Raw genomic sequence first — 15,334 nt, 5'->3', positions numbered from 1 at the left:
ATTTGCAAAGTTTCCAAAATCTGTTTGACTCACAAACTCTTTTATTGGCACAGCACCAACTCCTCAGAATCTAATTGTGGGAAAACCAGTTTAGTGGAAAATGTTAATAGACCTGATTTTGAATCCTTGCTCTGTTACTTATCAAATTAAACTTTCTCAGCATCTATCCTCATCTGTAAAATGAGGGTAATAACATTCATATCATATAATTACTGCCAGAGAATTGAGATGGAGTACATTAATGACAACACTGTGCTTGGTGCTCAATGAATTTTATTTTCCTTGTTTGCTGGAAAGTAGCAAATCCTCAAATTTTATGCTTAAAATTTGTAAGTGGATATGATATGATATACTTTGAAGATAAGATTGTACAAAATGATGAAATTACCAGTACATCATATTTTGCATATCCTGACATGTCACTTTTATTATGTAGAAAATATGGGAAAGAAAAAAATATATTTAGCTATTCTATTGAGGCCATTGGTCTAAATTTATTTTATTTTATTTTTTTACAGTTGTAGTCAAATCAATAGGACTATGAGAAAAAAAAAACTTTTTGAATTTGTAAATACATTGTTCCTACTGACAAACTATTTGTTAGGAAAAACAAGTAATAGTAAGCCTGGGTAACTGAGAATTATAAAGAATTTGAGATAATTTTTATAATATTTATAATTTTATATTTTTCCCCAGTTCACAATCAAAGCTAATGTATTTCCTCATTTTTTTTTTCCTGTGGCACTACAGGAAGACATGGAAATAGTTATCAATAGGATAATTTTATATATATAAGAAATTGAAACAATTCTTATTAGCATGATCACGTTTGCATTACTGAGCAGAGCCACACGTTCCATGCAAACAAAATAAATTCTGCATTTGTCCCTGCATCACAGGCATTTCAGTTATAGCTCTTTCCTACTGTCTTTTTATTGGCCAAAATATCTGAAAGAGTTTGTGTGTTGGTTTGTTTCCCTGACTTTCTACTTCCTTACCTTCTATGAACTCTAAATTGACAGTAGATGTTTACAGACTGCATTCTATGAGTAATCTGTAAGAGATTTATTAATTAATTTATTTTGGATATGAAATCCAAGATGTAATGAGATGTAAATAAAGTATCAGGTTCTAAGCTTCAAATCACAGGAGAACATTACATGCCTCTTCATCTAAGAGGCATCATATTGTTGCGTGCTTTAATGAGAAAGTACGTATTGCAACCCTTCTAAACTGGTGGGGGGCTGCAGGGAGGGAAGGTTTAGAAGTTAAAGGTCAAATATTCTCATTCTTTATCAAGGAGAAAGCTGATGCTCAGCAAGTAAAAAATGACTGCTATAAGTTTTTATTAAAAGCAAAGAGAATATAAACAGTAGCAGATTCCAAAAGGAAATAAAAAAAGGCTAAAACAAACATAATCATCAAAACAATAATACTGCCATGCACAGATCAGACCTCTTATGACTAGACAGGTGTGTGTGTGTGCTGCCAGGGGCTGGGGTGGGGGCCGCTCACCGTGAGCATTTCGAATTGTAATTGCGGAAATCGGTTCCTGGGTTTTAGGAACATGTAAACAGTTCCACAGAGGCTCATCGGTCTCTGGATTTTGAATATATAAATAGAGAAGCAGTTTGCCTGGATTAGAATTAAAATATATCTGGAACCTTTCCACAACCTCCAATAAAACAAAACAAATTTTGAATACTCGGGAAATTAATTTTACATATTTGTAATAATACCTTTAAGGGCGAGAAGAAAGAATAGTAGGATGGAAAGAGAGTCATCACACACAGTTACCGTTACCAAATCCCTGTATTTACCTGGTTGTATGCAGGCATTCTGCACTTCGTCCTCGTTTTGCTCTGGGCAGCATAAGAAGCTCACTGCACAGACAGGATGGGTGGTGGATGAAACAGATAAATCATGAGGCATTAAATGACATGGGTTATGCCAATGGTATGCCGATGAAAACGTGAAAAGGGAAGAAACCAGATTGTCTGCACTAGCATACTTGCTCGAGAGGTTAAACAAAAATAAACATGACAGTATTTTAAAAAATTTAAACAATAAAGTACAAACATTATGGTCAAAGTCCTAGATGTTGTTGATTTGCTATTGTATTTCCAAGTGACTTTACAGAATATTAAAACAAAACTAAACTAAACCTTCCCTGAATAAGACGCAGAAATCTGTTTCCAATTCCAGATACTTGGATATTTTAAAAACTTCTAAAGGCCTATATATCTGGCCTTTCTGATACTCACTGGAACCCTAAGCATGAGTCCTCTTGGCTTTTACAGACACTAAAAATGCAATAGCCCGTATGTTTCTTCTGAACCAATCGTGAATATACTCGATTAGAATTGTTTTATTTTAAAACTGGTACTTTTTCTACACTCAAATTTATTTCACTTTATTAAATGCCCTGGTCAAGAAGTCCTTTCTTTTCCAGCCTCACCTAAATTCAAAGTGGCCCCAATGAATGTTGACAAAGTGGCTCTCACTCAACTCAGGCTGAGCAGTGTAGAATCCTATTCCTCAGAGCAGTTCTTATCTCAGTATCCAGTCTGACTCCACTCTTGAAGGGCATGGCACCACTTCCCACAGTATGATGACAGTAAAGGATTAAGAAGCTCTGCTGAGTTCTGTGTCCTTGACCACATGGCAAAAAGTCAATCATTAAGCACCACTAACATTTCCCTCCTCCTTCCTGAAAGTGTCTTCACTTTAAAAACCCAGAAGAGAATATTCAACAAGGTGGGTATTCTAAAACCTTAAAACAGATCCTGAGCTTGTGGTCTGGCATATTATACAGGTATGCGGTTAGTCTGAGAAGAAAGTCTAAGGGCATGTAGAACAACAGAGTTGTAATGTAGATTTTTAGTAACTGTGTCCCGGAAGTACTTGTTCATACGAAAAACTCCATCTCAATATTTTATACTTTATAGACATTTTATGGAAATATATTTTATGAAAATTAGGTATATAACAGTATTATTATTGAAGCTCTCACAGAAACTCTGCAACTTTGTCTTTCAGATGACCTGTATCCAAAATTGTTTAATAACATAAAAAACATAATTTTATAATTATATAAACAACATCCCAAAGACTGCAACCCACAAAATATAAAACATCAGAAAATTGCTTATGTAGGCTTCCTTCTATAATTTAGAAACAATAAGCTATACATTTTAAACTGGCTAAAAATAAGTTTCGATTTGTAAAAAAATGCACACGTTATGACAATATGATGTTAGCCAAATATTTCCTAGAGTTGCATTTCTATTAGAATATCCTAACAGCTGTTCCTTGAGAGTTCAGTTTTGAGTGATTAAATACTTTTACTTTCTGATGTACTATGCCAAGATATCTATCATGTACTAAAACAGAGCAAATAAAAAGTTATAATGTTGAGAGATCATAATTTGAACAAATACCTGTCTTGTTCTGATAAATACTGACTGTCCACATCTCTGGGTCTGTGATCAACTGGACTTCGGGAGGCATCATGGTGTCTAGTTGGAGAACGTGACCTTCTTGTGGGATGAATTTCATCTAAACTCCTAAAATGATTACAAAAATACACATGCATCAAAGTGTATAATCTTCCCAAATCTGGCAGACAGAGTAATGAGGAAGATTTACCAGTAACTGGCAAAAAACTGGCATGGCTTGAAAAGTGTTAGCATCATAACCAAATACATATTTTATCAATGAGTCAAAGGCATTTATTCTATGTGAGTGCTTTGCCTGTGCTGCATTTCTCCAACCTTCTTTTGCACCTGTTAAAAAAGGACAATTTTCATCTGCATACTTAATTTAAATTTCAGAAATATATTTCAGGATAAGATAAAATACAGCACAACATTACTTATGTTTTATATACTTTTCTAAACACTTAAAGTGCTTCAAAGGGACAATTCTAAGTTCTAAATTTCTTTTTTTTATTACTTTTTTCTAAATTCTAAATTTCTTAAAAATACATTCTGCCTCTTAACCTTTTCCTCTTTGCCATTTCTCTCCACAAGTTATTCACTATCATACAATTTTTCCTAGCAGGAGAGAAAACTAGCCAACAGAATACAAGACAGTTATTCAAAAAATGTGCTTGGGACATAAACCACTTTCACTCTGTGGAAAAAATTTCTTGAGATTCAAGAACAGAATGCAATATAGGTGGGGTAAGGAATAAAAGGGCATTTTGCTTACAAACGATTCTGAAAAAAAGAACTTGACTGACTAAACCATTATTTCATGTCAGTAACAGTCTTGTGGCAGCTTACATTGTGTTAAAATTAAAAAGTACTGTCAGAGACTTTAAGCTCATCTCAAAGCCTACCTCTGTAATGGCACATTTGGTAAACGCGAACGCGGCCTTCCCGGATCATCGCCGCGGTGAGGAGATACTGAACGTGAGCGGTGATGAGTTGTTCTTTGTTGTTCTGGCACAGTTAATGTTGTAGATTTACTTTCTCTAGCACTAGACCTATAACCTACTGGCAAGAGTACACACAAAAAATCAGTCAGTATTCTTCTATAATGGAAACATTAATGTGGAAATATCAAATTATATCTAAAGCAGCCACTGATCTACTACAATAAAAGCCATGCAATCAGTATTATTAGCTTTTCTCTTCAAAACTATTAAGTATACGTACACAGAGTGTAACATATACATGCATAAAAACAGGTTACAGGTTTGTTCAAAGGTGCCCATGGAGATATGTATATGAATAGGACAGTTGATGCCTCAGATGTTATGATGAGCTGGGATACTATTTTGATTTAAAAAACAAATGAGTTAGTGATTTTTCATTGACAGTGAACTATAGTTAATAGATAAGTCAATGCTTAGAAATTTGGGGTCTCTTTAAATGCTATTTGAATTTTTCTTCCAAAGGATACACTATTTTAGTTGGATTTCAGATGGCTTTGCAAAAAAGAAAATGAAAATGTTATCATATCCATTTTAGTTAATAGAGAAGAGTACCAGATCTTCAATATAACAAATATTCGTTGAATTTTGCAAACTACATAAAATACTGTAATGTTCAAATGAAAATAGTGTATGGATGGGGATGACTATGGCAATAATGCAGAGAAAATTAGCCCTCCTATAGAAACAGTCATCAAATCTACCTCAGACATCTGAAACTATTCCACAAATGTGTTGATAATATAATTTAGTTAATACAATTAACATAGTTACAATTAAAAATAAATTCTAAATTCATTCTCCCTTGAAACAAAAAGGTTTATATCATCTCCGACTTAGTTAAGATAAAACAGTAATCCAATCTCAAATCCAAGTAACAGTTTAATTATTTTTTTCACAAGGGTTATTGTTTGCCATTATTGAAAGGAAAATAAAATATTCTGTGGCCAAAGGAAAAATAATTATAACTACATAAAAATACATGAAACATGAAAATACTAAATTTAACTGGGCAGCTTGAACTGTTCTTCGTTTATTTACTTGATAACTCCTATATTATTTTAAAATATCCCATGAAACATCATTATTAAAGGCAGACTAAAATTCTCCAATAATTTATTTGCTGTATTGTATGATCTTTTAACTAAGCTTAAAGAATAAGGAAGGTGTTTAAACATTTCATTAAGTGCAGTCTGACAATATTGAGATCCGAGATGCCCAACCATTTTGTCATTCTAAAAACATCAGTATAATGACCAAATAATGTTATATAATGACCAAATAATGACCATAAATGTTATAATTTATAATTTCATATACTTCATTTTATAACAAAAATAATAGCAAGGAAGCTATTATTTTGAGTTCCACATAGGAAAGTTTCTTTGTCATTGTTCAGGTGTATAAACCATAATATTAAGTTTAGAAAGAAACCAAGTAAATTTACATGTAGTGAATTTATTTCACAGCTCCTTATGAAAAATGTGGTTATTTTTAAAGATAATTAATCCAAGGTCTGAATTACTTAAACACTTCAAATTACCATTTGTTATCACTTGATAACTTTTTTGTATCAATCATACAATAATTATGGAAGGTCAAGATTGAATTGAAAGCACCATTTCAAGACTTCAATGAATACTCAAGCTGTTACTTATAAACACTATTATGAAATAACTTAGAGAATGTAGACATCTTACTGTTAGATGGGTATAACTAATTTTTTTCATGGGTTCTTCGTATTTACATAGAAAGTAATATCTTTTTTTAATCCTATTGTAATTTGTATTCATGGTTCTTTGATGCTTTTCAAAATAATTTGGTTTTCTTTGTATTATGTATAATTTATTGTTGACAACACATAATCCACCTTCAGAAAAAGGTGGAAGGAAACTGCTGTTTAATGCTTATTTCAGTATTTTGGTTAACTCAAAGTTGGAGTGTGTTTCTTTTTTCACTTGCTGAATTTGCAATAATGCTGAGAAAAGTTGGGGTTACCACATGTCTTGCCCCAGATGAGGGCATTTTGTATATGGTTATTTTTATTCTTCTTAGGCAGCTAAAATTATTTATTTTAAATAACAACAAAGCTATGATAAAATTAATCAAGGGTAGCTCTGAACATCTCAGCTACTTTTACAACCCTAGATTCCCTCAGTGGAGAAAGGCAGTAATAAGCACATCAAACAAGAGCACAGAACTCTGTGGTCCCAGAAAAGCAAAAGAATTAGAAAGTTTAAGGTTCAGCTGTGGTAGAACGTCTAAATAAAGCTTTCGGACTTCTTCAGGAAACATAGAACCAGAAACTTCAGAGTACACTGAACATATGTAGAACTGGTATCGACATCTAGACAAATCCCTCTTCATATTGGAAACGTAACAAATTCCTAATCAATCTCTAAAAGTATATGAGAATTTATCTACCTGCTTGTTTATTAACTTATCCCTTCACTTTATTTTTGCTGCTTTCCTTTGCTTTACCAATGCCTCATCTTTCCTCTTTTTAAAAAAAAGTATTGTATATTACTGTGTAACCTGCTATATTATATTGTCCCCACCTACAGATCTTTAGAAGCTACCTATATATCTATTCAGTATCAATGAAGAGTATATCAGAAAATACAAATTAATTGCATTATCTCCCTTTTTAATTTACGAAGAGACCTCTGGAACATAAAATATTACTTACTGGTTATTGATTTGTTATATTCTATTAAGAGTCCCATCTGATTACCTTTTAAATGCTAAATAAAAATGAATATTATTTGAAATGACAATTTAGGCATTGCTTCTACATGATAAAAGAGATCACATATGTTTATAAAAATCATGATATGGTATATTTCAGTACAGAATATAAACATTTTTAAAAGTGTTTTTTACTGGTATCCAAGCATTAATTCCAACTGTACTGGGTCCCATAACTCCCATTTTGGCTGCTATCTGTGTGATCTCGCAGGGAAATTAGAGGAAATTCACCATTTTAGTAATTTTGTATTTATTCAATTGGCCACTTATTCTTTCATCCATTTGCTGTTGCCTCATAATAAAAAAAATATGAATTTTCAGGTGAATAAAATGTGAGAACCATACACAGAAGTAAATTCTGTTTAGATGAGTTGCTAATGACCACATTATGGCTGATTAATAGCCAAGATTCTTGTTAGAAAGGCTTGATGACTTTCCTACCAGAAATCACCTGATTCCTATTTAAATATGTCAGCGGATTTAATGTACACTTTTTCACTTGCAATTTTATAAAATAAGAATATTTTGTTGAATGTTGTACTAAAGTCTCTGTGGAGAATGTGTCTAATTATTATGATACTTTTAAAAACAAAACAGAAAACATGAAATTTTATCCACCAGTATTTAAAACTCTTACAATCTGATATGAGATTATTATATAAGAATATAGATGTGAACAGCACCAGGTTTATTGTTTTTAAGAATATTTGCTAATGTCATACAGTGATTAAATACTGTATTTTCTCTGAATTATAGGAAGCAAATGAAACCTAATTTTAGAGAACTCTCCATAAGTTCTCCTAGTTCTAAAGAAGTTGTATGTATCTCTTCAAAGAGTGAATTTAGTCACTAGTGTGGAATCTGTCTACTGACTCCCAAAATCATTGCCCTCAAACTGAGTGCATCTCCATCTGAGAAATTACATAAATTAAGGAGTCATATGTCATTCCTGTCCTAGAGAAATGCCTTCAATTACTCCTATTTATACGTCCAAGATTTTCTCTTTACTTCTTATTTGATATTTCCTTACTTTTTATTAGTAAGTCAAGGAAATAGCACAGGATTAGTGCCAAGAAAATAAGCCTTTACTATGTGGTTTTACTTTCTGACAAGAGTCTGATGGGAAACATAGATTTGAATAACACAATGCCACAAAAATTTTACTAACTTGTACAGTGACAGAAAGATGTTGACTTAAAATGAATATTGAATCTTTCTAAAGCATTTCCTTATTTTAATATGTACATACACATTCTAGGTATAATAAGTGGTAAACACATCACAAAAGCATTAAAAGTTAAGCCATGCCACATGCAATTTTAAACCCTGCCATGCACCTTTCTCAGTATATTCCATGGAAGGCTACATTATTTTCAGAAACAGTGGAAGGAAAAATCATAGGCATACAATATAGAATGGCATTTTTATTTGAGAAAATTAACCATATCCTTTCAAAATGAAATTCGTATTTTTTACTTATGCTTGGAGCATTGTGAAAGAATGATTTCAACCTAGCTAGCCATCTTAGCTTCTAAGAAAGAACCCGACTAAATTAAATAAGTGGGACTGTTAATGAATAGTTACTAGCCCATTTTAAACTTTCTTAATAATTTGGAATACAAGTCACCATGGAATACTAGAATACTGATTTCTCTGTGCTACAAATCTCCAGCTCAGTATCCCACAGAAGTCTGGAAATTGACGGTGAACACAAGCATAAGAAGCACAGTGAAGCAGAGCCATGCTCTTCCCCCACGCACCTGGAGGAACTACTCCAATACCATCATCAACCTCATAATCTGAGATGTCACTATCACTGATTCGCTGAGATCCTGCACAGTAAGGCAAACACATACCTCTGTGTCTTGTTGGTTTACGAAATGTAAAGGACACGGTCACATTTTTTTCTTAAAGGCTAATGACGTTACTACTAAATACTTTTGAACAAGAATAACACAAAGTAAATGCTGAGCTGATGTTTTTTTTTAAAAAAAATGTTCTCCAAAGATAACATTTTCTCAGTATTTCCTCCTTTTAATCACTTAGATTTTCTAATTTTCTTTAATTACTATATTATTCTAAAAGCCTACAGAGAAGCATATACACTGTTTTCTGTCCAATTAGGTGTCCTCTGCCACCGTTCAGGGAGGCTGGGAGGATGGGGCTGGTTGGGAAGGTTGAAAGATTTTCTTGGCTGGAACTCTATTGAGCTCATATTATTAAAAAGGACATCATGGCCTTTTATAAAATATTTATGTTTATCCTTCAAAATTAGCCATTATACTGCATTAAACATTAACCTTGAGAAAATGATTGCTCAGAGAGGCACTGACATGAAATATTCAATTATAAGAGGAAAATAATTTGGTTCTGGATTACCAAAATGAAGCTTTTAAGTTTCAGTTAATTATTTAATCATAACTCAAAATTTAATGGACACATGCAGAAAAGAATACTCTTTTTCCCAATCACCAGATGAGTAACAACAAACGTACTTTACAATGTGTTTTTAAAAATGTTTCTTATGAATAATAATACTAAAAATACCCAGGCAACTATAAAGTTATCAAGAACTTTACATAAGTAACAATAAAATACCAATCAACAACTCAATCAGTACTGGACCAAGAATGATAATTCAGTTTTTAAACTTTCCAGCTCTGGAATCACTCTACTGTACTATACATACTACTTTCATTAGGAAAATGCAGAAAGTAGTTTTGCCAGGTCTCTTTATATAGATAAATAATTTTCCAGTATTTTGATCTCACTAAACATTTGAAAAATATCTTGAATGCCAATCTCTAATTTGATCATTACAACATAAGTAATTCTGGTTAGCTAAAAATAACTTTAACCTACTTTGTAGTTTTTTGCTAGAGCTCTCTCCATGAATGTGTCGCCTTGGCATGAAAGGTGATGGCTGAGGCAGAGGTAGTGAGGATTCATCATGTGTCTGAAGTTTATACCAATGTGGCTCATCATCTAAAAGTGCTGTCTCCAATTCTATGAGGATCTGAAAGGGCAGTTCTTAAATTAAGTCAGGTGTCTTGACCAAAACATAATATATAATATTAATATAATATATAGTACAATATAATACATAGTATATAATATAATATAATATAGTACAAATACAATATATAGTACATATCACAGAAACTTCAGTAAGCATTTGGCTTGAATCTTTACAATGTACTTCACCTCTCCAAGAAATTCACTCTCTTCTTCTTGTACTCTTGGCTGATCCCACACGGTTATTTCTAACATCCGTTCTCTAAAATCTCTACGATGTACATGTGAATAGACAAATGTTTGATTCCATTTTGGTTCTAGGACTTTCTTTACTGTTTTGGTCCTCCTTTTGCTTTTATCACTGAAAAATAATTATGTTTTGTAAATGAAAAAGCAAAGTGAAGTATCTGCTGCCATCTACTGTAGTGACATGTAATACCGCTACTGGGATTTTTTTTTAATGATTTTTAATTCATAACTTTTGGACTTACAAGTCTAAAAAGACTGTAGGGTTTAACACTATTCTAATTTAAACTATAAAGTTAGCAGTAGTTATGATTATGGGCATATATACACAAAGGTACATTCTAAATGACATATAGCTATCCAAGACTAACAGATGTCCAAGCAAGGTAATGAAAAAATTTTAAATTGGTACATTATTTTCTAAAAAATATAAAGCTTGAGGGATTTTTTTTTCAGAGAGAACATGGTTTATTCCCTCATAGAGAATGATTTATTATATTTTGAAATTATATCACAGGTGTAAGCATATGTTCAAACTCATCAAAATGTACACCTTAATTATGCGCAATTTTTGGTATATCAATTTTACCTTGATAAGGTTTTAAAAATAAATAAAACTATATCCCAGGAGATGATATTGTATCGTTTCTATTGGTAAGCATTTTTGCAAATATTTTCTAGAATTATTCACTACCTTCTATCTGGAAGAAAATACATTTTCACATAGGGATTCCTGGGACGCCCATCTACTCTAGTCGGTAAATCTGTTGCTTGAAGAACATTCACAATCAGCTGGTGTCCCACTTTATCATACCACAACTTCACCTAAGATCAATGAAGAAAGGAATTATTTGTAAAAATCATGAAGTATTATAATTTTACAAAAAAAAATAAACCTATTTTTGAAGAACAAATTACAGTACAATTATAAATGTTATTTCTGAAAAGAATTCCAACTTGAAAGCATAACCATTTATAACTTGACTTCTCTCTTTATGCATTTTACACATGACTTACAATGGGCAAGGCTATAATGTTATACTCTCTCATATCAGGTTATGAAAATAAAACTGATAAAAATTTTATAAAAAAGGGAAGAAGGGAATATTAAAATAATTTTCCTTATTTTTAAGTGCTAAGTGCCAGTGTTTGGTGATTATAAATGACTTAATGATTTCAGTGTGGCTAAACGTGTTTTGTAGTGCCATATGTGTTGAAATGAGGTTTAATGAATAAGCAATTTACACAAGGGATTGGTACAGATCAGGAAACATATTTACTGTGGGCCTCCTTTACACCAGGTCCTGCTGTTTCTGGGTTTTTTTTTTTTCTCATTTAATTTTTATAATTAAACTATTACTGATTTATTTTCATGAGAGAAGGGCAAAAGAACAAGGAAGGTAGGAAAGGTGCATTACATACCTTCAAATAAGTGAAGGCCAAATAACACTATTTCTACTAAGATTCCATAACAGTTTAAATAAAGAAAAATGGGGAAATGGCACACTGAAATACCACTGAACTCCTAAAAACCAGAACTTTAGCAGTCAATATAGTATTTGTGCTGGCAGTGAACAATGTTAACATTACTATTTTTTTAATTTAGAAGTTAGTTTTATGGTTCAGTAAGAACTATGAGCAAAAGTTGTCTAATGGGATTATATTGAACATATTTAAAAGTCATTAAAAAAATAAACTAATTTAACATATGATTGGTCTTTCATAGTACAGGGCAGATTAAAGATTCAAACCTGAATCCATATGAATCCATATCTCTGTTCTCGATTAATAACAGAGATGTGTTTTTCATAAAACCAAAACAGATTCTTATCCCTCCTAAAATATTGGTGGAGTATATGAGAGATTCTCACACACACACACACACACACACACACACACACACACGGGGCATGGCAGATAAAATAAACAGAAAAGACTACACAAAGATATTCAATTTACTAAAAATAGAAGTTAAAACCAGGGATGGTTCTAAAAATAACAGCAAGCTTACAGTTATCTTCTTTGTTTAATTAAATGCCAAGAGAAGAGCAGCAAAAACAGACTATAGAAATCCTTATACATTACGAAAGGAGAAAAAGTAAACTATTTATAGAATAGTTGGAAGCAAGTTTTCTTTTAGTTATGAATATAAATGTCCTGTCTTCTACCATAATCTACATAGATGTGGCATTTCATAATGGTTTGCCATAGTTTCTTTACTCTCTTTCTTCACATCATATATAAAGCAACAGTAAGAAAAACTAGCTTTTTCAGAGTGATATCAGAAATGAAGTGTTTCCTCAAATGATTCAAGACATTAAAAAGAGTATTTACAATTTTTTTCGGGCTCTAGGCTCATAAGGTTGTTAATTGAGTTGAACATGACCTTGTGAGTTGATTATGTCTAACCAACTACTTACCTTAGAAACTTTTATATAGCACACAAAACATACCTACTTATGTTGTCATTTATCATTGAATGTTTACAACAACTGGGTACATTGTAGGCACTCAACAAATATTTCCAGATAAACATAATAATTTAATAAATGAAGGCAAAATTGTGAAATAGATAATAGTATTAAATATATGATATATATTTGAAGGACAGACTTCAAATTTTGGGGGGCATTTGACGGGCAAATGTCCTTTATTTTTAAGGACAGACTGAGAACAGTGAGCAAAGACTAATGGTCTCCAACACGTGTGAAAAATACATACAGAAAGTTGTCCTGGCAAGACTTGTGGGGCATCTTTCAGAGCTCCAGGACTTGTTGGAGAAATAACAGAAATGGAAGGCCTTTCCATCTTCTGAGATTCAAAGGAACTTGAACCTAAAATGAGAAAAAAATTAAGTAATTTTTAGTAACAGGTTTATAATATGTGTCTAAGAATAAATATTTTTCACGAAATGTTAAATGCACCTGTTATTTGTATAAAAGCATAATTCAATACCATCAATAAGAGTAGAACCTACTTTTAATTGGATAGTCACAGAAAATGATCACATTATCTTCTTTGGTTAATTGCCTACATTTTAAAGGAATTAAAATGATATAATTGAATATTGTATTTATTTGCTCCAATTTATATTGGTTTTCTATATTTCTGTGGGTATTTGCAGAGTTTAGGTTCTGGCATATCCTCACATATAGGTAAAGGCTTCATGCATTAGTGTTAAGAAAGATGGTGCCTGTTATTTCAATTATCCTGGCTAAAGAATCATCTATTATGAACTGTCCTTGCTAAAATTAAAATGAATGCACATATACTTTATGAGCCACATCTAAACCTAGAATTCTTCTTTTTAAAATAAGGCTTACCATCTATCTCAGGTTTTTTTTTTTTTTTTTTAAGATTTATTTATTTATTTTGAGAGAGAGTATGTGCAGGAGCTGGGGGAGGGGCAGAGTGAGAGGAAGAAAATCTCCAGCAGACTCCCCACTGAGCGGGAAGCCCAACATGGAGCTCAATCTCCTGACCCTGACATCTTGATCAGAGCTGAAACCAAGAGTCAGACAATTAACGTACTGAGCCACCCAGGCACCCCCTGCCCCCACCTATCTCAGTTTTGATCTTAAAAATAAATCTCTTGAATGTTGAGAATATTGTCTGCAGTGACTCACCAGAGACCCACTTCACCTTCACTTGGAGAAGGCTGGCTTTCCACTTAGCCACTCAGTGTGGCTTCTCTACCCTCTTTTTAAAATGAGAGTTCTCTCTTCTCAGATCACTATTAAAGTATACACAATGCATGGTAAAGAATGTCTATGGAATGCTATTACCCCAGCAAGTATAACCTCGAACCCACAGCCATTCAAAATTTGGCTTTATGGATAAAACACATATGGAGTATTGCCTGAGAGTATGTCATCCACACATTTTTTTCTATAAACACAAATTAAGTCTAAGTTAAGCCACGCATCACTCTGTGCCCTCCAAAGACTTCAAGAAAGAGTTCTATAACTTTCTTTGTTACTATGCTTCTTTTTTTCAAGTATCCTTAAAGTAATTTTTTTCTTGGGTCTTAGTAGAAGAACACTATTGTTTCTAATAATCGGTTTGTTTTTAATATTATAACAGTTTATTTTAAAATAGTATTGGCTATAAATTATGCAACTGGTCCCATTTCCTTCTATGTATTAGTTATCAAAAAGCTCAAAACCAAATATGGGCTCATCTCCAGCAGGTTTGCATGCTGGTCTGCATTTGATATACTAAGCTAATCTTCAGTTCCTTGTCTATTCCATTCACATATTTTCTACCTCCTTGTAACCATGATCACTTGTTTTCCTCTTAAATCACCTTGTATTTTGTATTTCCATAAAATGGGTTACACAAGAACACTTGATCATCTAGCCCAAGGTATTGTGAAGTTAATGCCAGCCCACTGCAGAGTAAATATCTACATCACTTTCACATTCTCACTGAAAACCTCATTACCTGTCTAGACTTCATTCCACACATTGTCATCTTCTAACACCTGGAGTGTCTTTAATGGCTAATTCAACCCTACAGCCTCCTGTCTCCTGACCCCCTTATGCCCACTGAACTTCACATCTACTCTATACACTCATTTCCATGATCATACTTCAATTTTTTTTATTACTTTTAATTTTTAAAATTCTGTTATTATTTTAACTTAAATTTTAGGTAGTTAACATCAGTGCAATATTGGTTTCTGGAGTAGAATTCAGTGATCCATCACTTACATACAATACCCAGTGTTTATGTTATGTTGTTTTCAAAATATCTGTTAATGTGCTTGTTTCCTCCACTAGAAGTCTCGCTCATGAGACTGAGCTAATTACCAAACACACTGATTAATCCAGTATCACAATACACTTTTATGCACAGCAAACATATATTAACTGAGCTCTGTGAGGG

At 32.6% G+C, this 15,334-nt stretch overlaps 1 protein-coding gene across 48 annotated transcripts in view; it reads right to left on the bottom strand.

Annotated features, from left to right (window-relative positions):
• The window catches only part of RIMS1 (regulating synaptic membrane exocytosis 1), a 721,356-nt gene that overhangs the window by 132,203 nt on the left and 573,819 nt on the right, over nucleotides 1-15,334 (bottom strand). For 24 of the 48 annotated variants that reach the window (XM_034647841.1, XM_034647842.1, XM_034647848.1 and 21 more), the window contains 8 exons: nucleotides 13,169-13,281; nucleotides 11,142-11,272; nucleotides 10,391-10,562; nucleotides 10,049-10,202; nucleotides 8,947-9,018; nucleotides 4,343-4,499; nucleotides 3,441-3,566; nucleotides 1,821-1,883 (listed from right to left, as the gene is read on the bottom strand). In XM_034647841.1, the coding sequence (XP_034503732.1) occupies nucleotides 1,821-1,883; nucleotides 3,441-3,566; nucleotides 4,343-4,499; nucleotides 8,947-9,018; nucleotides 10,049-10,202; nucleotides 10,391-10,562; nucleotides 11,142-11,272; nucleotides 13,169-13,281 (988 nt within the window). The remainder of the gene's footprint in view (nucleotides 1-1,820; nucleotides 1,884-3,440; nucleotides 3,567-4,342; nucleotides 4,500-8,946; nucleotides 9,019-10,048; nucleotides 10,203-10,390; nucleotides 10,563-11,141; nucleotides 11,273-13,168; nucleotides 13,282-15,334) is intronic. The other 24 variants (XM_034647840.1, XM_034647843.1, XM_034647857.1 and 21 more) reach the window with 4 other exon arrangements.

Source organism: Ailuropoda melanoleuca, chromosome 19 (assembly GCF_002007445.2).
Source record: "Ailuropoda melanoleuca isolate Jingjing chromosome 19, ASM200744v2, whole genome shotgun sequence".
Lineage (NCBI taxonomy): Eukaryota > Metazoa > Chordata > Mammalia > Carnivora > Ursidae > Ailuropoda > Ailuropoda melanoleuca.
This window is presented reverse-complemented; position numbering and strand designations above follow the sequence as displayed.